The sequence below is a fragment of the Bufo bufo genome, chromosome 8 (assembly GCF_905171765.1).
Source record: "Bufo bufo chromosome 8, aBufBuf1.1, whole genome shotgun sequence".
Classification (NCBI taxonomy): Eukaryota; Metazoa; Chordata; class Amphibia; order Anura; family Bufonidae; genus Bufo; species Bufo bufo.
The window spans coordinates 4,985,148-5,010,225 of NC_053396.1; the positions used below are offsets into that span (position 1 = coordinate 4,985,148).

At 47.2% G+C, this 25,078-nt stretch overlaps 1 protein-coding gene across 1 annotated transcript in view; it reads left to right on the forward strand.

Moving 5' to 3' along the window:
- Nucleotides 1-25,078, forward strand: part of AIF1L (allograft inflammatory factor 1 like) — a 44,405-nt gene that overhangs the window by 8,172 nt on the left and 11,155 nt on the right. Inside the window, exons 3-5 of the mRNA XM_040405813.1 lie at nt 662-728; nt 19,077-19,118; nt 19,601-19,763. Coding sequence (XP_040261747.1) covers nt 662-728; nt 19,077-19,118; nt 19,601-19,763 — 272 coding nt within the window. The remainder of the gene's footprint in view (nt 1-661; nt 729-19,076; nt 19,119-19,600; nt 19,764-25,078) is intronic.

The window sequence follows — 25,078 nt, forward strand, 5'->3', positions numbered from 1 at the left end:
CAATCCCCTCGTTAACCCCTTACTTCCTCATCACGTGGATTACAAGGTTTATTTTTTTAGATTATTTTGTTGTTTTTCCTGCTGATTAAAAGGAAGTTAGAAGAGGATCTAACATCAAAGAGAGCGAGGCAGAACAAACATTGTTATGGCTGCACACTCAGGTTTAATGAGTCACTACAACCCCCATTATACGCCAGCCAGACTGTATGTGACTATAAAAGGGATAGAAGATTGGATTTTCTAACGGTGTCCGGGTCATAGACTGAGTTTTGCAGATTATAACAATGCGGCTGATATTTGCAGCTGACGCTTTCTTCCACTTTTACGGTGTTCTGAAAATCAATTCAGTTACTAGTTCAGGGAAGGGGGCGCTGTTGCAAGTCTTTTCTATAGTAAAACATAGTAATCACTGGCAAAGTGGTGGAAGGAGGTACTGCAGGTCACAGCAATTAATATCCTAAAGCAGGCATGCTCAACCTGCGGCCCTCCAGTTGTTGAAAAAATACAACTCCCATCATTCCCTGACAGCCTACAGCTATCATCGTACAGAAGGGCATCGTGGGAGATGTAATTTTACAACAAGCTGTAGGGCCGCAGGTTGAGAACAGAAGGTAAAAACGAAGGATTCTTAGAGGATATTCATTTTTATTCTATTTTACAGGAATTCCTTACAGATGAAAAGTACATGGATATGGAAGACATAGAGGAAAAGCTGACATCCGCTAAGAGTAAGTGCCAAACTACCATCTATGCAATCACACAGGCTCCTCCCCCTCGTATAAGCCCCGCCTTCATCCAACGGTGACCGTCTCCCCTCTGGGGGTTTACACCTTTTAGTTTATAATCATTCTCTTCTTACTGCCAGGAAAATATTATATCCAGGTAATAACACAGAGCAGCCAATGTGAACAAACAGACCTGCACTGTAAAGAATGGTGGAGAGATTAACTCTTAGGCCTCTTTCACACGAGCGTGTCCGGATAAGGTCCGGATGCGTTGCGGCAAACCCGCGCGAGTAGGTACGCAATTGCAGTCAGTTTTGACTGCGATTGCGTTCCGTTGTTCAATTTTTATCGCGCAGGTGCAATGTGTTTTGCACGCGCGTGATAAAAAACTGAATGTGGTACCCAGACCCGGACTTCTTCACAGAAGTTCAGGTTTGGGTTCAAGGTTGTGTAGATTGTATTATTTTCCCTTATAACATGGTTATAAGGCCCCTTTCACACGGGCGAGTATTCCGCGCGCGGATGCGATGCGTGAGGTGAACGCATTGCACCCGCACTGAATCCGGACCCATTCACTTCTATGGGGCTGTTCAGATGAGCAGTGATTTTCACGCATCCCTTGTGCGTTGCGTAAAAATCGCAGCATGCTCCTCTTTGTGCGTTTTTCACGTAACAAAATAATTGGGGTTGCGTGAAAATTGCAAGCAAGTGCGGATGCGGTGGGATTTTCACGCACGGTTGCTAGGTGACGATCGGGATGGAGACCCGATCATTATTATTTTTCCTTATAACATGGTTATAAGGGAAAATAATAGCATTCTGAATACAGACTGCATAGTAAAATAGCGCTGGAGGGGTTAAAAAAATAATAATAATTTTAACTCACCTTAATCCACTTGCTCGCGCAGCCCGGCTTCTCTTCTGTCTTCATCTGTGAGGAAAAGGACCTTTGATGACGTCACTACGCTCATCACATGATCTTTTACCATGGTAATGGATCATGTGATGGACCATGTGATGAGTGCAGTGACGTCATCAAAGGTCCTTTTCCTCACAGATGAAGACAGAAGAGAAGCCGGGCTGCGCGAGCAAGTGGATTAAGGTGAGTTAAAATTTATTTATATTTTTTTAACCCCTCCAGCCTATTGTACTATGTATTCAGAATGCTATTATTTTCCCTTATAACCATGTTATAAGGAAAAATAATAATGATCAAGTCCCCATCCCGATCGTCTCCTAGCAACCGTCACGCATTGCACCCGCGTGGAAATCTCGCCCGTGTGAAAGGGGCCTTATTATACAATGAAGTGGATTCCAACAGAATTACAACAGTGCATTGAAGCTGGAGTCACTGATCATAACTGGTATAACCTGGGCATCTCCTGTATATAATTATATATGTACAGCTGGTATAACCTGGGTATGTCCTGTATATAATTATATATGTACAGCTGGTATAACCTAGGTATCTCCTGTATATAATGATATATGTACAGCTGGTATAACCTGGGGATCTCCTGTATATAATTATATATGTACAGCTGGTATAACCTAGGTATCTCCTGTATATAATTATATATGTACAGCTGGTATAACCTGGGTTTGTGGTCGGGGCTATATGTGAAAGAACCTACCCCCTAATGTATGCCCCAACAGAACTAGCGGCTTGAGTTGTGCCATAACCGCTTCCGTCGAGAGTACACCTGAAAGAGGGCATACCCTGTAGGAGAGTGAAAGGAAAAGGGCGGGCTGGGAGGGGAACACTGCTGCCGTCCGTCCCCTCTGGAGAAAGGTGCGTCCTAGATATAGGGCAGGGCGCCCCTCCCACAAATACAGGCCAATTAATCGGCCTTAATACTTGTGGTCGGGGCTATATGTGAAAGAACCTACCCCCTAATGTATGCCCCAACAGAACTAGCGGCTTGAGTTGTGCCATAACCGCTTCCGTCGAGAGTACACCTGAAAGAGGCCAAAAACCCAGCATGAAAATACAAAGCGTGTTCATTGACGTATTACAACGCCAAATTCTGAAAGGCACAAGAAATCTCGCTAACGGGGTTCGGAACATAACGGCTGTAACAAGACGAGCGCCACCGGCCCAACTTACGGATAATGTGGGCTGGCACCTGATTCCTGAAGCGGCCGAGGCTGCCCCAACCCTGAACGAATGCCCTGACACCGTGAGGGGGTCAAAACCTAGATTGACCGCCAGTATACGCGCATGCGCTATGAATTGGGAGGTAGATAACGCTGCTGTCCCGAAGGGTAACAGTGGGGTGTTAGTGCCGCGACCGGCCAGTGCCCCTGACAATCCCTGCAGGACGTGGACCGGACCCCATTTGTGAGACGTGGGGAAGAATTTGACCTGGGTAGGGGGACCTGACTGGGAGGTCTTGGTCATTTAGACCACAGTACGGCCTGTCCAATGGTTACCCTAAACATGCGCTGCTGCCACCACGGGATACAGGTCCCTAGCCTCCGTTGCCTGGAAATTCCCGTGGCCTCGCAAAACTCCTCCGGCCACGCCCCATTCAGCCAATGGGGGCCAAAAATAGCAGCGAAACCAGTGCTGACCCCGCTGTTGGAGAATATGACGGGGGAGTTGTGGGAGACCGCCGGGACAAACATGGACACGCCATTCCAATGACTCAAGAAGTGGTCCCACATGCTCAAATCCGCTTGCGCTTGACTGTCCAGGAACACTGGACTATCCTGACAGGAAATAACTGAGACACGGCTGGATGATAGCTATGACAGTGGGAATAACTGAGACACGGCTGGATGATAGCTATGACAGTGGGAATAACTGAGACACGGCTGGATGATAGCTATGGCAGTGGGAATAACAGACATGGCTGGATGATAGCTATGACAGTGGGAATAACTGAGACCTGGCTGGATGATGGCTATGACAGTGGGAATAACTGAGACACGGCTGGATGATAGCTATGACAGTGGGAATAACTGAGACATGGCTGGATGATAGCTATGACAGTGGGAATAACTGAGACATGGCTGGATGATAGCTATGACAGTGGGAATAACTGAGACACGGCTGGATGATAGCTATGGCAGTGGGAATAACTGAGACATGGCTGGATGATAGCTATGACAGTGGGAATAACTGAGACACGGCTGGATGATAGCTATGACAGGGGGAATAACTGAGACATGGCTGGATGATGGCTATGACATAGTGGGAATAACTGAGACATGGCGGGAGGATAGCTATGACAGTGGGAATAACTGAGACACGGCTGGATGATAGCTATGACATAGTGGGAATAACTGAGACACGGCTGGATGATAGCTATGACAGTGGGAATATCTGAGACATGGCTGGATGATAGCTATGACATAGTGGTAATAACTGAGACACGGCTGGATGATAGCTATGGCAGTGGGAATAACTGAGACATGGCTGGATGACAGCTATGACAGTGGGAATAACTGAGACATGGCTGGATGATAGCTATGACAGTGGGAATAACTGAGACATGGCTGGATGATAGCTATGACAGTGGGAATAACTGAGACACGGCTGGATGATAGCTATGACAGTGGGAATAACTGAGACACGGCTGGATGATAGCTATGGCAGTGGGAATAACAGACATGGCTGGATGATAGCTATGACAGTGGGAATAACTGAGACCTGGCTGGATGATGGCTATGACAGTGGGAATAACTGAGACACGGCTGGATGATAGCTATGACAGTGGGAATAACTGAGACACGGCTGGATGATAGCTATGACAGTGGGAATAACTGAGACACGGCTGGATAATAGCTATGACAGTGGGAATAACTGAGACACGGCTGGATGATAGCTATGACAGTGGGAATAACTGAGACACGGCTGGATGATAGCTATGACAGTGGGAATAACTGAGACCTGGCTGGATGATGGCTATGACAGTGGGAATAACTGAGACACGGCTGGATGATAGCTATGACAGTGGGAATAACTGAGACACGGCTGGATGATAGCTATGACAGTGGGAATAACTGAGACACGGCTGGATAATAGCTATGACAGTGGGAATAACTGAGACACGGCTGGATGATAGCTATGACAGTGGGAATAACTGAGACATGGCTGGATGATAGCTATGACAGTGGGAATAACTGAGACATGGCTGGATGATAGCTATGACAGTGGGAGTGGTAACAATCTGGCTACGAAAACCTACCCTGAGGAATGACGCGCATCGCACACTTTACATGCCTAACAACGACTGCAGTTCCACCTTGGTGGTGACCCTACCAGTGACGAAACTGTGAATGGCTGCGCGGACCCTAACCAACTTGTCTTCCGGCAACCTAGCTGACATGCTCTCTGTGACTGTAAAGCAAGCAAAAAACGGACCGTCACTACTACTGTTTAGCAACAATTTGACTACCACCCGTGCCTAGACACCACCACCGCCACTGCAGAAACCATCATGCAAAGGTAACTGACCCTGGTGACCACCTGACAGGTACGGAGAAAGAGGAGACGTGTGACAGTGGAAAATAAATTAGAGACAAAGAAGGAGGACCTTACCGGAAACCGGACATGATGCTGATACGAGAAGAACACAAGGAACCAACCGTGGAAATAGACCTGTTCGCACGAATTAAGCAGAATACGGTTTGTTTTTTTTTAACAACGCTTGCGCCTGCGTTCAGGTGGCCCGAAGCTGGGTGACGAGACACGATTGTCAGATTGCCGGGGTTCTCACGGAGTTGGCTGAACGGCTGACGTGCATATGCCAAAATAAAACACAGCTATCTACGTAGCAAGCAAATTGCGACAAGTGTATGAAGACAGGCAAGTGAGAAACCTGCCCATCTGAAACAGAACAATGGAATAAAATGCCATACAATGTGAAGGGTCTGGCGTGCCCCTGCTGGCCTACGTCTAGGGGCGCCTGTTACTGGGGGTACTACCCCCAACAACTCATCACCATCACACTGCATGGCATTAACCCCCTACCTAACTGACAGCACAGCGGCCCGTGCCAGACTTTGCCCCCCATATAACAGTCATGGTGAATATACCAAATTCGTCTTGACAGAAAAGTTAAAAACAGCTAGGCTGTGATTAATCAGGCAGATTGAAACTCCGCCCTCAAAGACTAGCCTTCTCATTGACATTCCCCCCCCCCTCCCCCAGTCCTTACTCCCTTACAAGCCTCCCCCAATGCAGAAAGATAGAGCCTAATGCGAGTAGCCCCAGCAAATATACGAACGGAGTCCCGCTGACTCCTGCTACCTGCGTGCAAGTCACGTGGGAGCGGGGCGTGCTGCCAGACTGCCGTTCCGGTGTGGGGATGTCCCTCTCATACCTTAGAGGGACCGACCCCACCGACCGGACTAAGGAGCCGACACTGCGCTGAGGCAGCCGCACGAGGAGGAACAGGACGCCGGAGGAAGCGCCGACCGGAAGTGACGCTCTGTCGCCTAGGAGATGCTGACGCCGCCGGCTGTAACAGGAACACTGCTGCCGTCCGTCCCCTCTGGAGAAAGGTGCGTCCTAGATATAGGGCAGGGCGCCCCTCCCACAAATACAGGCCAATTAATCGGCCTTAATACATGTCCTGTATATAATTATATATGTACAGCTGGTATAACCTGGGCATCTCCTGTATATAACTATATATGTACAGCTGGTATAACCCGGGCATCTCCTGTATATAATTATATATGTACAGCTGGTATAACCTGGGTATCTCCTGTATATAATTATATATGTACAGCTGGTATAACCTGGGCATCTCCTGTATATAATTATATATGTACAGCTGGTATAACCCGGGCATCTCCTGTATATAATCATATATGTACAGCTGGTATAACCTGGGTATCTCCTGTATATAATTATATATGTACAGCTGGTATAACCTGGGCATCTCCTGTATATAATTATATATGTACAGCTGGTATAACCCGGGCATCTCCTGTATATAATCATATATGTACAGCTGGTATAACCTGGGTATCTCCTGTATATAATTATATATGTACAGCTGGTATAACCTGGGTATGTCCTGTATATAATTATATATGTACAGCTGGTATAACCCGGGCATCTCCTGTATATAATTATATATGTACAGCTGGTATAACCTGGGCATCTCCTGTATATAATTATATATGTACAGCTGGTATAACCTGGGTATGTCCTGTATATAATTATATATGTACAGCTGGTATAACCTGGGCATCTCCTGTATATAACTATATATGTACAGCTAGTATAACCTGGGCATCTCCTGTATATAATTATATATGTACAGCTGGTATAACCCGGGCATCTCCTGTATATAATTATATATGTACAGCTGGTATAACCTGGGTATCTCCTGTATATAATTATATATGTACAGCTGGTATAACCTGGGTATGTCCTGTATATAATTATATATGTACAGCTGGTATAACCCGGGCATCTCCTGTATATAATTATATATGTACAGCTGGTATAACCTGGGCATCTCCTGTATATAATTATATATGTACAGCTGGTATAACCTGGGTATGTCCTGTATATAATTAAATATGTACAGCTGGTATAACCCGGGCATCTCCTGTATATAATTATATATGTACAGCTGGTATAACCCGGGCATCTCCTGTATATAATTATATAAGTACAGCTGGTATAACCTGGGCATCTCCTGTATATAATTATATATGTACAGCTGGTATAACCTGGGCATCTCCTGTATATAATTATATATGTACAGCTGGTATAACCCGGGCATCTCCTGTATATAATTATATAAGTACAGCTGGTATAACCTGGGCATCTCCTGTATATAATTATATATGTACAGCTGGTATAACCTGGGCATCTCCTGTATATAATTATATATGTACAGCTGGTATAACCTGGGCATCTCCTGTATATAATTATACATGTACAGCTGGTATAACCCGGGCATCTCCTGTATATAATGATATATGTACAGCTGGTCTAACCTGGGCATCTCTTGTATATAATTATATCTGTACAGCTGGTATAACCTGGGTATCTCCTGTATATAGTTATATATGTACAGCTGGTATAACCTGCGCATCTCCTGTATATAATGATATATGTACAGCTGGTATAACCTGGGCATCTCCTGTATATAGTTATAGCTGTACAGCGGGTATAACCTGGGCATCTCCTGTATATAATTATATATGTACAGCTGGTATAACCTGGGCATCTCCTGTATATAATTATATATGTACAGCTGGTATAACCTGGGCATCTCCTGTATATAATTATATATGTACAGCTGGTATAACCTGGGCATCTCCTGTATATAATGATATATGTACAGCTGGTATAACCTGGGTATCTCCTGTATATAATTATATATGTACAGCTGGTATAACCTGGGCATCTCCTGTATATAATGATATATGTACAGCTGGTATAACCTGGGCATCTCCTGTATATAGTTATATCTGTACAGCGGGTATAACCTGGGCATCTCCTGTATATAATGATATATGTACAGCTGGTATAACCTGGGCATCTCCTGTATATAATTATATATGTACAGCTGGTATAACCTGGGCATCTCCTGTATATAATGATATATGTACAGCTGGTATAACCTGGGCATCTCCTGTATATAATGATATCTGTACAGCGGGTATAACCTGGGCATCTCCTGTATATAATTATATATGTACAGCTGGTAGAACCTGGGCATCTCCTGTATATAGTTATATATGTACAGCTGGTATAACCTGGGCATCTCCTGTATATAATTATATATGTACAGCTGATATAACCTGGGCATCTCCTGTATATAACTATATCTGTACAGCGGGTGTACGTTTTTCTCTCTCCGCTCCTCGGCCGGCTCTGGTAATGTTATGACTGTAGGTGGGGGGTTATTCGCTGTCGCACACTGGAAGCCTTGACTCTTCGTCCTCCTCTCCACAAGGTCCCTATTGTGTGGACTCCAACGCCCTGCACTGGAACGCTCAGCTGTTCCGTCTTCGGGGGCTGCAGTGCTGAGGGGACGGGGAAGGTCAGGGCCGGGAATCTTCAGTGTCCACTGGGGAAGGGGCGAGAGAAGCCAAACATGGAGCAGGGACGAGATCAAGCAGCACAATGGGAGTCTTGTTACACATCTGCCGCTTGTCCCTCTGTTCTCCGTCACATGACGCTGTTTCTTTGGGGGTTCACATAGTTTCCTACATATCACTGTTATAAAGCTGCCAACTGCTTGAGACAGCACATGGTAAATGTTAGTCACAGGCAGGACTGGACTGCGATGACATCATCATTAGTGATATCATCATGTAGTGACATCACCGGATGTGAGATGCTCAGCCAATCAGCTGCCTCATGCAGTCATAAGCTGTCAGAGGGTGGAGTATGTCAGCTAGGGTTCCACCATAGGAAACCCTCATCCATCTGGGGCAGAATATGCTATCACTGTTTTCAAGATCTCTGTTTGCTGTCAGTGAACAGGAACATCCTTTCTTACATCTACAAGCAGAAAACCCATACAGACCTAGTACTCTACAGCTGAAGGTTTGTTACAATGTGTCCAGTCTAGACAATGCTCTGTGAGCTGAACACATCAGCAGCACTGATCTCTCTGTCCTGATAGTTTGTTACAATGTATCAGTGTTACTGACAACATGGTCACATACCTGACCTCACCATGCCCTATTGTCACAGCTCCGCCTCCCGCTAGTAGATGGTATTAAAATTAAAGGGGCGCTCCACCCAATGCATTTTGTGGTTTTTAGTGACCCTGTTTCTGAGATTTAGATCATTGATGGGAAAGGAGGATCGGGTGAAGGAGGTGAGTAATGTCGCGCTAAACTCAAACTTTCTAACTTGGATTTTCTGAAAGCTCAGAGGCAATAAAATATGAGCTTGATGCAAAAGTAATCACCCCCCGAAAACACAAATCCAGCAAAAAAAGAGGAAGCCCCCTCCCCATCACGATTCAGGACGGTTAAGGAAACATAAAGCACGTGAATTGGGGGGGGGGGGGGGGGGGGTGATTTGTGCCGGCCTCCGATTCGAGAAACAGGAAGGCCTTAAAAAAGGAAGATTCCGCCCAGCAGATCTCCATTATTACCGCAGCCATTCTCGCTGAGCCTCCGGGCGCCTTATTAAAATATCATTTCTTGATATAATATTATGGCTGCTTTGTAGCCTTCACCAAAATGAATAGAAACTAAGAGCTGGAGCCGGTGCTGACGTCTACGTGTGAACGGACACCTAGAGGAACGCACAAGGGGCTGACTGTGGGGGCAACACATGCGGAGAACTGGAAGAGCCCTGGATGGATGGATGGATATGAGATAGATAGATATTAGATATTAGATAAATATGAGATAGATAATTAGATAGATGGATAATAGCAGCGGCGTAGCTAGAAATGACTGGGCCCCACAGTAAATTTTTGAATGGGGCCCTCCTCCCCCAGTAATTTTTTCACCACCCCTTCCTTTCAAGCCGCCCCCATTCCTGTGGCCAGTAAAGATCGCTCTCTCAGACCGGGGCCGGCAGCTGTTCCATCCGTTTTCTACACCGTCTATACTGTCACTGTATATAATGGCATAGTGTAATAATGTTGAGGGGGCCCTGACCAAATCTTTTAGTCCTCCTCCTCCTGGAGGGGCCCCTTCTGGGTCAGGGCCCCGAAGCAGCCGCTTCCCCTATAGCTACGCCCCTGGATAATAGATATACAGATAGATAATCTCGGCCCCTCATGCAGTAGTGCGGTGATTGATGGGCTATTAGTCTACACACCGCCGCTCGATGGCGGTGTAGCCGGGAGCGTCAGGCGGAGTCACTCGCTCATCCCCCGGCTGGCGCTGGATCTGCAGGGGAACCGCCGGTACAAATGGCAGATGTCAGCGTTCATCAGAATCCACTGCACCAAAGCTGACGAGAGAGGAAGGAGTAGCGTCCTGGAGGATGGCTCGGAGCGCTCACTGCTCTGCCCACTCCAGTCTACCTGTCTTGTTTGTTACAGTGTGTCAGTGTGGAGCCGGGACACATTGTCTAGACTGGACACATTTACTAAGAGCGGCTTTTTACGCCAATCTTAGTTTCCCCTCTGCGCTGCCGTTAGATTCGTCAGACATTAGGCGCATCTGTGGCAGTCCTTACGCCTGGTGTAAAACTACGCCAGCCCCCGCCACACCCAACTGGCGGACACGGCGTGAAAGCATCCGTGAGACTAAATATTGTCACACGGTCGGTTAAAAAAGTTGCCAAAAATAGTTGCGAGTCCTTTAGTAAATGTGCCCCATTGTAGGACTGTGTTCACACGTGGCCATCCAGAGCTGACGCTCCATGAGGATAATCCGCGGGTTTTCCGAATGGAATTCACGAGAAGAATGAATGCGCTCATTTATCTTCTGCGGTGTGTGAACAGGGTATAAAACCCCTCATTGATTTACACTGCAGGCAGAATATTAGTGGATACGACAAGGGTTTAGGAGCAGAATCCGAAGCAACTCATAGTCACCCGTCGCAAGACCGCCACGTCACCTGAGGCCTGTGTGAACCGCGCAGGACCACATTCACAACCATCGGGTGACATGACTGAGGACAGCGTAAGGGCTCTTTCACACAAGCGGATGCCGTGCGGGTAATCCGCTGCGTGAAAGCGTGCCAAGCCGCGCTCCGGACAGCAGAGACACGGAGCATTAAAGGGTAACGGCATCCGCTCATGTGAAAGAGCCCTAAGACGTCTCTTCAAGGAACTGCTCAGCGCGGCCTCTTCTGCTTTCCTGGAAACGTGGCCAGTTTCTGGTAGACAGGTTGTCGTCTGTCTCACGGATTTTCCATTCTAATGTAATAGAACATATTGCCTCATAATGGAAGCGCCCCTGACCTGACAACTGACAACTACAGTCACTATGGAAGGTTGTCGCTGTTCTCTATGATAGCGCCACAAAGCAGAGCCAAGGAAGTGCGCGGCAGTGTTACCAAATGTGGGAAATGCTGAGGGGAGTAGTTAGTAATAAAGATATAGCACAAGAGGCGCAGAGATTAACAAAGCAGAGGTAGACATTGTATCCAATCCTGTCCTGTGTGATACTGCCTGCTGAGCTGTGTATCTAATCCTATCCTGTGTGATACTGTCTGCTGAGCCGTGTATCTAATCCTATCCTGTGTGATACTGTCTGCTGAGCTGTGTATCTAATCCTATCCTGTGTGATACTATCTGCTGAGCTGTGTATCTAATCCTGTCCTGTGTGATACTGCCTGCTGAGCTGTGTATCTAATCCTATCCTGTGTGATACTGTCTGCTGAGCTGTGTATCTAATCCTATCCTGTGTGATACTGTCTGCTGAGCTGTGTATCTAATCCTATCCTGTGTGATACTGCCTGCAGAGCTGTGTATCTAATCCTATCCTGTGTTATACTGTCTGCTGAGCTGTGTATCTAATCCTATCCTGTGTGATACTGCCTGCTGAGCTGTGTATCTAATCCTATCCTGTGTGATACTGTCTGCTGAGCTGTGTATCTAATCCTATCCTGTGTGATACTGCCTGCAGAGCTGTGTATCTAATCCTATCCTGTGTTATACTGTCTGCTGAGCTGTGTATCTAATCCTGTCCTGTGTGATACTGCCTGCTGAGCTGTGTATCTAATCCTATCCTGTGTGATACTGCCTGCTGAGCCGTGTATCTAATCCTATCCTGTGTGATACTGCCTGCTGAGCCGTGTATCTAATCCTATCCTGTGTGATACTGTCTGCTGAGCTGTGTATCTAATCCTATCCTGTGTGATACTGCCTGCAGAGCTGTGTATCTAATCCTATCCTGTGTTATACTGTCTGCTGAGCTGTGTATCTAATCCTATCCTGTGTGATACTGTCTGCTGAGCGGTGTATCTAATCCTATCCTGTGTGATACTGTCTGCTGAGCGGTGTATCTAATTCTATCCCGTGTGATACTGTCTGCTGTATCTAATCCTATCCTGTGTGATACTGTCTGCTGAGCTGTGTATCTAATCCTATCCTGTGTGATACTGCCTGCTGAGCGGTGTATCTAATCCTGTCCTGTGTGATACTGCCTGCCGAGCTGTGTATCTAATCCTGTCCTGTGTGATACTGCCTGCTGAGCTGTGTATCTAATCCTATCCTGTGTAATACTGCCTGCTGAGCGGGTGTATCTAATCCTGTCCTGTGTGATACTGCCTGCTGAGCTGTGTATCTAACCCTATCCTGTGTGATACTCTCTGCTGAGCTGTGTATCTAATCCTATCCTGTGTGATACTGCCTGCTGAGCTGTGTATCTAATCCTATCCTGTGTGATACTGCCTGCAGAGCTGTGTATCTAATCCTATCCTGTGTTATACTGTCTGCTGAGCTGTGTATCTAATCCTATCCTGTGTGATACTGTCTGCTGAGCGGTGTATCTAATCCTATCCTGTGTGATACTGTCTGCTGTATCTAATCCTATCCTGTGTGATACTGTCTGCTGAGCTGTGTATCTAATCCTATCCTGTGTGATACTGTCTGCTGAGCGGTGTATCTAATCCTATCCTGTGTGATACTGTCTGCTGAGCTGTGTATCCAATCCTGTCCTGTGTGATACTGTCTGCTGTATCTAATCCTATCCTGTGTGATACTGTCTGCTGAGCTGTGTATCTAATCCTATCCTGTGTGATACTGTCTGCTGAGCGGTGTATCTAATCCTATCCTGTGTGATACTGTCTGCTGAGCTGTGTATCCAATCCTGTCCTGTGTGATACTGTCTGCTGTATCTAATCCTATCCTGTGTGATACTGTCTGCTGAGCAGTGTATCTAATCCTATCCTGTGTGATACAGTCTGCTCAGCTGTGTATCTAATCCTATCCTGTGTGATACTGTCTGCTGAGCTGTGTATCTAATCCTATCCTGTGTGATACTGTCTGCTGAGCTGTGTATCTAATCCTATCCTGTGTGATACTGTCTGCTGAGCTGTGTATCTAATCCTATGTGATACAGTCTGCTGAGCTGTGTATCTAATCCTATCAGGTGTGATACTGTCTGCTGAGCTGTGTATCTAATCCTATCCTGTGTGATACTGTCTGCTGAGCTGTGTATCTAATCCTATCCTGTGTGATACTGTCTACTGAGCTGTGTATCTAATCCTATCCTGTGTGATACAGTCTGCTGAGCTGTGTATCTAATCCCACCCTGTGTGATATTGTCTGCTGAGCTGTGTATCTAATCCTATCCTGTGTGATACTGTCTGCTGAGCTGTGTATCTAATCCTATCCTGTGTGATACTGTCTGCTGAGCTGTGTATCTAATCCTATCCTGTGTGATACTGTCTGCTGAGCTGTGTATCTAATCCTGTCCTGTGTGATACTGTCTGCTGAGCTGTGTATCTAATCCTATCAGGTTTGATACTGTCTGCTGAGCTGTGTATCTAATCCTATCCTGTGTGATACTGTCTGCTGAGCTGTGTATCTAATCCTATCAGGTGTGATACTGTCTGCTGAGCTGTGTATCTAATCCTATCAGGTGTGATACAGTCTGCTGAGCTGTGTATCTAATCCTATCCTGTGTGATACTGTCTTCTGAGCTGTGTATCTAATCCTATCAGGTGTGATACTGTCTGCTGAGCTGTGTATCTAATCCTATCAGGTGTGATACTGTCTGCTGAACTGTGTATCTAATCCTCTCCTGTGTGATACTGTCTGCTGAGCTGTGTATCTAATCCTATCCTGTGTGATACTGTCTGCTGAGCTGTGTATCTAATCCTATCCTGTGTGATACTGTCTGCTGAGCTGTGTATCTAATCCTATCCTGTGTGATACTGTCTGCTGAGCTGTGTATCTAATCCTATCCTGTGTGATACTGTCTGCTGAGCTGTGTATCTAATCCTATCCTGTGTGATACTGTCTGCTGAGCGGTGTATCCAATCCTGTCCTGTGTGATACTGTCTGCTGTATCTAATCCTATCCTGTGTGATACTGTCTGCTGAGCAGTGTATCTAATCCTATCCTGTGTGATACAGTCTGCTCAGCTGTGTATCTAATCCTATCCTGTGTGATACTGTCTGCTGAGCTGTGTATCTAATCCTATCCTGTGTGATACTGTCTGCTGAGCTGTGTATCTAATCCTATCCTGTGTGATACTGTCTGCTGAGCTGTGTATCTAATCCTATGTGATACAGTCTGCTGAGCTGTGTATCTAATCCTATCAGGTGTGATACTGTCTGCTGAGCTGTGTATCTAATCCTATCCTGTGTGATACTGTCTGCTGAGCTGTGTATCTAATCCTATCCTGTGTGATACTGTCTGCTGAGCTGTGTATCTAATCCTATCCTGTGTGATACTGTCTGCTGAGCTGTGTATCTAATCCTATCCTGTGTGATACTGTCTGCTGAGCTGTGTATCTAATCCTATCCTGTGTGATACTGTCTGCTGAGCTGTGTATCTAATCCTATCAGGTTTGATACTGTCTGCTGAGCTGTGTATCTAATCCTATCCTGTGTGATACTGTCTGCTGAGCTGTGTATCTAATCCTATCAGGTGTGATACTGTCTGCTGAGCTGTGTATCTAATCCTATCAGGTGTGATACAGTCTGCTGAGCTGTGTATCTAATCCTATCCTGTGTGATACTGTCTTCTGAGCTGTGTATCTAATCCTATCAGGTGTGATACTGTCTGCTGAGCTGTGTATCTAATCCTATCAGGTGTGATACTGTCTGCTGAACTGTGTATCTAATCCTCTCCTGTGTGATACTGTCTGCTGAGCTGTGTATCTAATCCTATCCTGTGTGATACTGTCTGCTGAGCTGTGTATCTAATCCTATCCTGTGTGATACTGTCTGCTGAGCTGTGTATCTAATCCTATCCTGTGTGATACTGTCTGCTGAGCTGTGTATCTAATCCTATCCTGTGTGATACAGCCTGCTAAGCTGTGTATCTAATCCTACCATATGTGATACTGTCTGCTGAGCTGTGTATCTAATCCTATTCTGTGTGATACAGTCTGCTGAGCTGTGTATCTAATCCTATCCTGTGTGATACTGTCTGCTGAGCTGTGTATCTAATCCTATCAGGTGTGATACTGTCTGCTGAGCTGTGTATCTAATCCTATCAGGTGTGATACAGTCTGCTGAGCTGTGTATCTAATCCTCTCCTGTGTGATACTGTCTGCTGAGCTGTGTATCTAATCCTATCCTGTGTGATACTGTCTGCTGAGCTGTGTATCTAATCCTATCCTGTGTGATACAGCCTGCTAAGCTGTGTATCTAATCCTACCATATGTGATACTGTCTGCTGAGCTGTGTATCTAATCCTATCCTGTGTGATACTGTCTGCTGAGCTGTGTATCTAATCCTATCAGGTGTGATACTGTCTGCTGAGCTGTGTATCTAATCCTATCAGGTGTGATACAGTCTGCTGAGCTGTGTATCTAATCCTATCAGGTGTGATACTGTCTGCTGAGCTGTGTATCTAATCCTATCCTGTGTGATACTGTCTGCTGAGCTGTGTATCTAATCCTATCCTGTGTGATACTGTCTGCTGAGCTGTGTATCTAATCCTATCCTGTGTGATACAGCCTGCTAAGCTGTGTATCTAATCCTACCATATGTGATACTGTCTGCTGAGCTGTGTATCTAATCCTATCAGGTGTGATACTGTCTGCTGAGCTGTGTATCTAATCCTATCCTGTGTGATACAGTCTGCTGAGCTGTGTATCTAATCCTATCAGGTGTGATACAGCCTGCAGTGTGATGGGTCGGCAGGCTGTGGCGGGATTATTATTACACCGCCAGTTATGCAGATTTTAGTCACTCGCAGCATCAGCTCCTCTGAGTTTTAATCCTGTTTTTCATATTTGAGGACATTTTTATTAGCGGACTTAATAATGTATAATCACCTCTGAGAGGAGTAATAGCAGAGCAATGGCGGAGAGCGGCAAGCGACCGCAGGAAAGAAGACGAGGGACTAAATGAAAAATGAAGCAAAAATAAACAGTGGGGCCCCTAGCTCTCAGCCGGGGGCCATTGGAGACAGAGCAGGGATCTGGAATCTAGGGTCAGAAAAGTTGCTACATAATAAGAAGAGAGTGCTTCATCTTGGGGGGGGGCTTCAGTAAGCAGGTGAAGGAGTTATAGGTCACAACTGCAGGCGGAAAAGTGGGAGAAGGTCTCTGCTGTAGAAAGCTGCCTCTCAGCTTCAGTAGGAGAAGGTCTCTGCTGCAGAAAGCTGCCTCTGAGCTTCAGTAGGAGAAGGTCTCTGCTGTAGAAAGCTGCCTCTCAGCTTCAGTAGGAGAAGGTCTCTGCTGCAGAAAGCTGCCTCTCAGCTTCAGTAGGAGAAGGTCTCTGCTGCAGAAAGCTGCCTCTGAGCTTCAGTAGGAGAAGGTCTCTGCTGTAGAAAGCTGCCTCTCAGCTTCAGTAGGAGAAGGTCTCTGCTGCAGAAAGCTGCCTCTCAGCTGGAGTAGGAGAAGGTCTCTGCTGTAGAAAGCTTCCTCTCAGCTGGAGTAGGAGAAGGTCTCTGCTGCAGAAAGCTGCCTCTCAGCTGGAGTAGGAGAAGGTCTCTGCTGCAGAAAGCTGCCTCTCAGCTTCAGTAGGAGAAGGTCTCTGCTGTAGAAAGCTGCCTCTCAGCTGGAGTAGGAGAAGGTCTCTGCTGCAGAAAGCTGCCTCTCAGCTGGAGTAGGAGAAGGTCTCTGCTGCAGAAAGCTGCCTCTCAGCTGGAGTAGGAGAAGGTCTCTGCTGCAGAAAGCTGCCTCTCAGCTGGAGTAGGAGAAGGTCTCTGTTGCAGAAAGCTGCCTCTCAGCTGGAGTAGGAGAAGGTCTCTGCTGCAGAAAGCTGCCTCTCAGCTGGAGTAGGAGAAGGTCTCTGCTGCAGAAAGCTGCCTCTCAGCTGGAGTAGGAGAAGGTCTCTGCTGTAGAAAGCTGCCTCTCAGCTGGAGTAGGAGAAGGTCTCTGCTGCAGAAAGCTGCCTCTCAGCTGGAGTAGGAGAAGGTCTCTGCTGCAGAAAGCTGCCTCTCAGCTGGAGTAGGAGAAGGTCTCTGCTGCAGAAAGCTGCCTCTCAGCTGGAGTAGGAGAAGGTCTCTGCTGCAGAAAGCTGCCTCTCAGCTGGAGTAGGAGAAGGTCTCTGCTGCAGAAAGCTTCCTCTCAGCTGGAGTAGGAGAAGGTCTCTGCTGCAGAAAGCTGCCTCTCAGCTGGAGTAGGAGAAGGTCTCTGCTGCAGAAAGCTTCCTCTCAGCTTCAGTAGGAGAAGGTCTCTGCTGCAGAAAGCTGCCTCTCAGCTGGAGTAGGAGAAGGTCTCTGCTGCAGAAAGCTGCCTCTCAGCTGGAGTAGGAGAAGGTCTCTGCTGCAGAAAGCTGCCTCTCAGCTGGAGTAGGAGAAGGTCTCTGCTGCAGAAAGCTGCCTCTCAGCTGGAGTAGGAGAAGGTCTCTGCTGCAGAAAGCTGCCTCTCAGCTGGAGTAGGAGAAGGTCTCTGCTGCAGAAAGCTGCCTCTCAGCTGGAGTAGGAGAAGGTCTCTGCTGCAGAAAGCTGCCTCTCAGCTGGAGTAGGAGAAGGTCTCTGCTGCAGAAAGCTGCCTCTCAGCTGGAGTAGGAGAAGGTCTCTGCTGCAGAAAGCTGCCTCTCAGCTGGAGTAGGAGAAGGTCTCTGCTGCAGAAAGCTGCCTCTCAGCTGGAGTAGGAGAAGGTCTCTGTTGCAGAAAGCTGCCTCTCAGCTGGAGTAGGAGAAGGTCTCTGCTGCAGAAAGCTTCCTCTCAGCTTCAGTAGGAGAAGGTCTCTGCTGCAGAAAGCTGCCTCTCAGCTGGAGTAGGAGAAGGTCTCTGCTGCAGAAAGCTGCCTCTCAGCTGGAGTAGGAGAAGGTCTCTGCTGCAGAAAGCTGCCTCTCAGCTGGAGTAGGAGAAGGTCTCTGCTGCAGAAAGCTGCCTCTCAGCTTCAGTAGGAGAAGGTCTCTGCTGTAGAAAGCTGCCTCTCAGCTTCAGTAGGAGAAGGTCTCTGCTGTAGAAAGCTGCCTCTCAGCTGGAGTAGGAGAAGGTCTCATAGGCATCATAAAAATGTTCGTAAATGTTCAACTCTTATAGATAATAAGTAGTGAACAGGAGAGAAAACATCGCCCATATCTTTGTGCTGATGCAGCCTCTGGTGCAGGCGTGGCGACGCTGATTCAACGCTCATGGCGATTGTTGTATGGCGGCATAATGAGCATTTCCTGCAGTGATTGCCGACATCTACAGGTCGGTGATTGACAATCCTGAAATTGTAGGCATTGTTCTGTAACACTGTAACAATTCTGTAATGCAGAGGGGAGGAGCCAATCACACGACATGTAACAGGACACAATGTAACCATGTTTACCTTGATTCATTGTATACGATTCATCCTCATCATCCTCATCATCCACTCTCTTTGTTCTAGAAAAATTCATGGAATTTGACTTAAACGATCAAGGAGAAATCGGTAAGTGATGTGTCATGGCTCCCATGGCCGATTGTCGCCCCGCCTTTCAGACTCCCCTGAAAATAAATCGCCCCCTATATGCCCATTGGTGCTCTTTCCAATGTCAGCAGTGCACAGGTTCCTCCGCCCTTTTGACACCCAATCGGCATCACACATCCATCTGTGTCTACAGCCCAACGACTGCTTAGTGGGGGTCATTCACTAAAGACTGGGCATTTCACACACAGGTCTTAGTATAAGCCCCGTTGGAAGAAACAGCGACCAATTTATTACGCGGAGTGCGCCACTTAATAAATTAGTCCCACTTTCTGCCGTCTGTGCACCAAAAATGAAATTCCTCCTCCTAGGCGGACATGTAGAGGTCCTACCCGCCACCCTATGCCAGGAAATGGCCCCCAATGTGTGTACCCCGGTTTAGGACCCCCCGTTAATATCTTGACGATACAGTGCGGCATTGACTAACCTACTGACGCTCATTCTAGACATGATGGGACTGAAGATGATGATGGAGAAGCTTGGGGTCCCCAAAACCCATCTAGAAATGAAGAAGATGATCTCCGAAGTGACCGGAGGAGCCAGCGACACCATCAGCTACAGAGACTTCATCAGGATGGTGGTGGGAAAGAGGTCCTCCATCCTTAAAATGTAAGTGGCCCCCACTGGAAGGGTATGTTCACACACAGTGGATTCTGCGCCAAACACAGCAGGTCTTCCCCACGGATTTCATACTGCGCTTTTTTTCCCGCTTGTAGTTTTTAAAAACCTCACAGCAGAAAAATACAGTAAGCGTCCTGTCCTGTCTTCTGCCGGGAATCCACATCCAGAATTCCCACTGAAATGGGCAGGAATGGAAATCCATGTCAAAAGCGCATTTTCACGCGGATCCATTATTTCAGCACAGAAAATCCTCCTAAAGGAGTAACTCCGATACAAGCAAATGTTAAAGGGGTTAACTGGGAACGTGATATTGACGGCCGAAGAGGCCGCGGCGCTCCGTGAGCATTTAGGCCCCTTCCTAGGCCAGTGACGTCATGATACGTGGGTCACATGACCTAGGCACAGCTCAGTCCCATTCTAGTGCATGGGGCTCACCTGCAATACCAAGTGTGGCCACAATCCTATGGATGGCGCTGTGCTCTAAGGCGCTAAACAGCGCTACAGTAAGCGCAGCGGTCCTGTCCAAACAGCTGATCGGCGGGGGCCCGACTCCCGCCACCCCCGCCGTTCTGATACTGATGACCTGTCCTCAGCAGTGTGTAGTAATCATTCCCAAAGTCCCCCATGGGGGGGGCAGCTCTGGTGACAGGTGGTGCGGGCAGCAGTCGTCTCAAGCCGCACGTCTGCTGCTCAACACTTGTCTCAAAAGCAGGTGGCGAACTTACTCACCCTCAGCAGGATCGTCCCTGTGACTGCCGCCCTGTCCATTGGAAGGGGATCACCGGCTGAACCTGGAGGAGACAGAGGCACGAAATTATCAGCCCCAGAACATAGCAACAACATCTGAACAATATGTTATACTCTACTCACACCCAAAGCTGCATTCACAGGCCTGCTTCCCCTTGCAAAAGCAGGCGCCATGTGACCTAACAGTTGTGACTAGACAACCACAATGTAGAACTGTGAATGCAGCTCTGGGTGTGACTGGAGGATAAGACATAATATGAGGTAGGTATTTACAAGGTGACGTAACGTTATAAGCTTTGAGGCTTTATATCTGTGCGCTGTGGATAGAATGAAGGGGGGGGGGGGGGGGGGCTGCGTGTACGGGGGTGACCCGGGGTTAATGGGATTCATTCTTGGCATGTGCTGCCCGCTGCGGTTCATGGATCGTGGGCATCTCATTCCAGTGTGTAGGACGCCGGCATTGGAATGTGCTGGGTCACAACAGAGCAGTTGGTGGCAGCCTGGCATCACCCGTCATGTACCAGCTGAGCAGAAAGCCAGTGCCAGGCAGATGGCGGCCATGACACTTAGTTGTGGAGGACAATAAACAAGGGAGAGAGACCCTAAAGTTACATCATGCCTTATGCTCCAGTCACATCCAAAGCTGCACCGGCAATTCTGCTGCTATCCTGTTGGTTCTCGGGTCCCACAACCTGACATCTGCTTGCTAGTCCAGTGTCTGCTGTAAAAGCACTGGTGTGCAGCTCTGGTGGTGACTAGAGTATTACATCTCATATACTAGATTCAGATGTACTATTATTTTACTAGTGCACATTTTGTGCTGCAGTCACTTGTGTCAGCAGTTTGTGCTCCAGAGCTGCGCTTCCTGCATTTTATAGGACAGACCACATACATTCGGTTCAGTGTGGGGAATTAATGGCTGACACCAGAGAACTGCAGCTCGTCATGACCAAACCATTCTACCTGATCACTGACCCGTGACAGGTATCCGAGCCGCACCTGTATTATCGGGAGAGCCGAATACCTTCCGGATACCTACATACATAGCTGGCATCGCCCCTCCCCTGTAATCTGCCTCCTATGACTGTACCCCGATTACTCCCAGTGTTGTGTCACAGCCGGTGGCGCAGAGCCGAACCCGTTCTACCACATACGTGTCCCCTGAGGAGGTAACTCCCCCGACCACCTATAGGTCTGTGCCGTGCTATAGCCGCCCTCCAATGCCAAATACTAGCAGGGGGTTGTCACACTACAGACTTTCTGTTTCAGTCCCTCATTTTCAAGATCTCTGCTTGCTGTCAGTAAATTACAGCATCCTCATCCTGACCTATTATTTCTCACAGCAGAGAGTTTGTTACAGTTGTATCCAGCCTAGACAATCTTCTGGGAGTTAAACACACGAGCAGCAGAAATCTCCCTCCTGTCCTGATAGTTTGTTACAATGTATCAGTCTGGAGTCCCATAGTCTGGACGGGATACATTGTAACAAACCCCCATCTGTGAGAAACATTACGTCCAGAAGTGTTTCAGCCTCTGAAGGTAAACAGGAATGTTCCCATTCACTGACAGCAAGAAAACAGGCTCCATCTCAGGCAGTGTATCTGTGAGGTCTCCACAGCTCAGCAGACAGTATCACACAGGACAGGATTAGATACACAGCTCAGCAGACAGTATCACACAGGATAGGATTAGATACACAGCTCAGCAGACATTATCACACAGGACAGGATTAGATACACAGCTCAGCAGACAGTATCACACAGGATAGGATTAGATACACAGCTCAGCAGACAGTATCACACAGGATAGGATTAGATACACAGCTCAGCAGACAGTATCACACATGATAGGATTAGATACACAGCTCAGCAGACAGTATCACACATGATAGGATTAGATACACAGCTCAGCAGACAGTATCACACAGGATAGGATTAGATACATAGCTCAGCAGACAGTATCACACAGGATAGGATTAGATACACAGCTCAGCAGACAGTATCACACAGGAGAGGATTAGATACACAGCTCAGCAGACAGTATCACACAGGATAGGATTAGATACACAGCTCAGCAGACAGTATCACACAGGATAGGATTAGATACACAGCTCAGCAGACAGTATCACACAGGATAGGATTAGATACACAGCTCAGCAGTCAGTATCACACAGGATAGGATTAGATACACAGCTCAGCAGTCAGTATCACACAGGATAGGATTAGATACTGCACACAGGGACAGGTCTCAATCCGCTATCAGACATCATGGGGTCTATAAGAAGTGCCGCAGAAGCGAAGTCCCCCCACTCCCCCTCCCCAGACCCCACGCCCATGCACTTGAAGAGCAGCTTTGTGTTTGTCGCGGTCCCCGGACTCCACTCTTCCCAGGACTGATGTGGAGGGTGGAGCGCAGCTGTTCACAGCAGGCACCGCACAATTAAGCGTCCTCCAGAGGAATCCTGGGGCGCAGACAAAACAAAGCGACATCTAAATATATCTTAAGACTGAACGTAAAGTCACTAGATAACGTCGCTACCCCTATGGAGCAGCACAAGAATAACTGAGTATTACAGGTGCAATAACCAGTGTCTGTATAGCATTATTAACCCCTTCACACCCCACTATCCTTTGCCCCAAAAGAGATATCAGAGCAGACAGCAGCACATAACACTAGTACTGGCCGTATAATCTGTATGTAGTGAGCTCCCCCTAGTGGTGGCTGTATAATCTGAATGTAATGAGCTCCCTCTAGTGGTGGCTGTATAACCTGTATGTAGTGAGCTCCCTCTAGTGGTGGCTGTATAATCTGTATGTAGTGAGCGCCCTCTAGTGGTGGCTGTATAATCTGTATGTACTGATCTCCCCCTAGTGGTGGCTGTATAATCTGTATGTAGTGAGCTCCCCCTAGTGGTGGCTGTATAATCTGTATGCAGTGAGCTCCCTCTAGTGGTGGCTGTATAATCTGTATGCAGTGAGCTCTCTCTAGTGGTGGCTGTATAATCTGTATGTAGTAAGCTCCCCCTAGTGGTGGCTGTATAATCTGTATGTAGTGAGCTACCCCTAGTGGTGGCTGTATAATCTGAATGTAATGAGCTCCCTCTAGTGGTGGCTGTATAACCTGTATGTAGTGAGCTCCCTCTAGTGGTGGCTGTATAATCTGTATGTAGTGAGCGCCCTCTAGTGGTGGCTGTATAATCTGTATGTACTGATCTCCCCCTAGTGGTGGCTGTATAATCTGTATGTAGTGAGCTCCCCCTAGTGGTGGCTGTATAATCTGTATGCAGTGAGCTCCCTCTAGTGGTGGCTGTATAATCTGTATGCAGTGAGCTCTCTCTAGTGGTGGCTGTATAATCTGTATGTAGTAAGCTCCCCCTAGTGGTGGTTGTATAATCTGTATGTAGTGAGCTACCCCTAGTGGTGGCTGTATAATCTGTATATAGTAAACTCCCACTAGTGGTGGCTGTATAATCTGTATGTAGTGATCTCCCCCTAGTGGTGGCTGTATAATCTGTATGTAGTGAGCTCCCTCTAGTGGTGGCTGTATAATCTGTATGTAGTGCGCTCCCCCTAGTGGTGGCTGTATAATCTGAATGTAATGAGCTCCCTCTAGTGGTGGCTGTATAACCTGTATGTAGTGAGCTACCTCTAGTGGTGGCTGTATAATCTGTATGTAGTAAACTCCCCTTAGTGGTGGCTGTATAATCTGTATGTAGTGAGCTACCCCTAGTGGTGGCTGTATAATCTGTATATAGTAAGCTCCCCCTAGTGGTGGCTGTATAATCTGTATGTAGTGATCTCCCCCTAGTGGTGGCTGTATAATCTGTATGTAGTGAGCTCCCTCTAGTGGTGGCTGTATAATCTGTATGTAGTAAACTCCCCCTAGTGGTGGCTGTATAATCTGTATGTAGTGAGCTACCCCTAGTGGTGGCTGTATAATCTGTATGTAGTGAGCTCCCTCTATTGGTGACTGTATAATCTGTATGTAGTAAAATCCCTCTAGTGGTGGCTGTATAATCTGTATGTAGTGAGCTCCCTCTAGTGGTGGCTGTATAATCTGTATGTAGTAAGCTCCCCCTAGTGGTGGGTGCATAATCTGTATGTAGTAAAATCCCTCTAGTGGTGGCTGTATAATCTGTATGTAGTGAGCTCCCTCTAGTGGTGGCTGTATAATCGTTATGTAGTGATCTCCCCCTAGTGGTGGCTGTATAATCTGTATGTAGTGAGCTCCCTCTAGTGGTGGCTGTATAATCTGTATGTAGTAAACTCCTCCTAGTGGTGGCTGTATAATCTGTATGTAGTGAGCTACCCCTAGTGGTGGCTGTATAATCTGTATGTAGTGAGCTACCCCTAGTGGTGGCTGTATAATCTGTATGTAGTAAGATCCCCCTAGTGGTGGCTGTATGATCTGTATGTAGTGAGCTCCCTCTAGTGGTGGCTGTATAATCTGTATGTAGTGAGCTCCCCCTAGTGGTGGGTGCATAATCTGTATGTAGTGAGCTCCCTCTAGTGGTGGCTGTATAATCTGTATGTAGTGAGATCCCTCTAGTGGTGGCT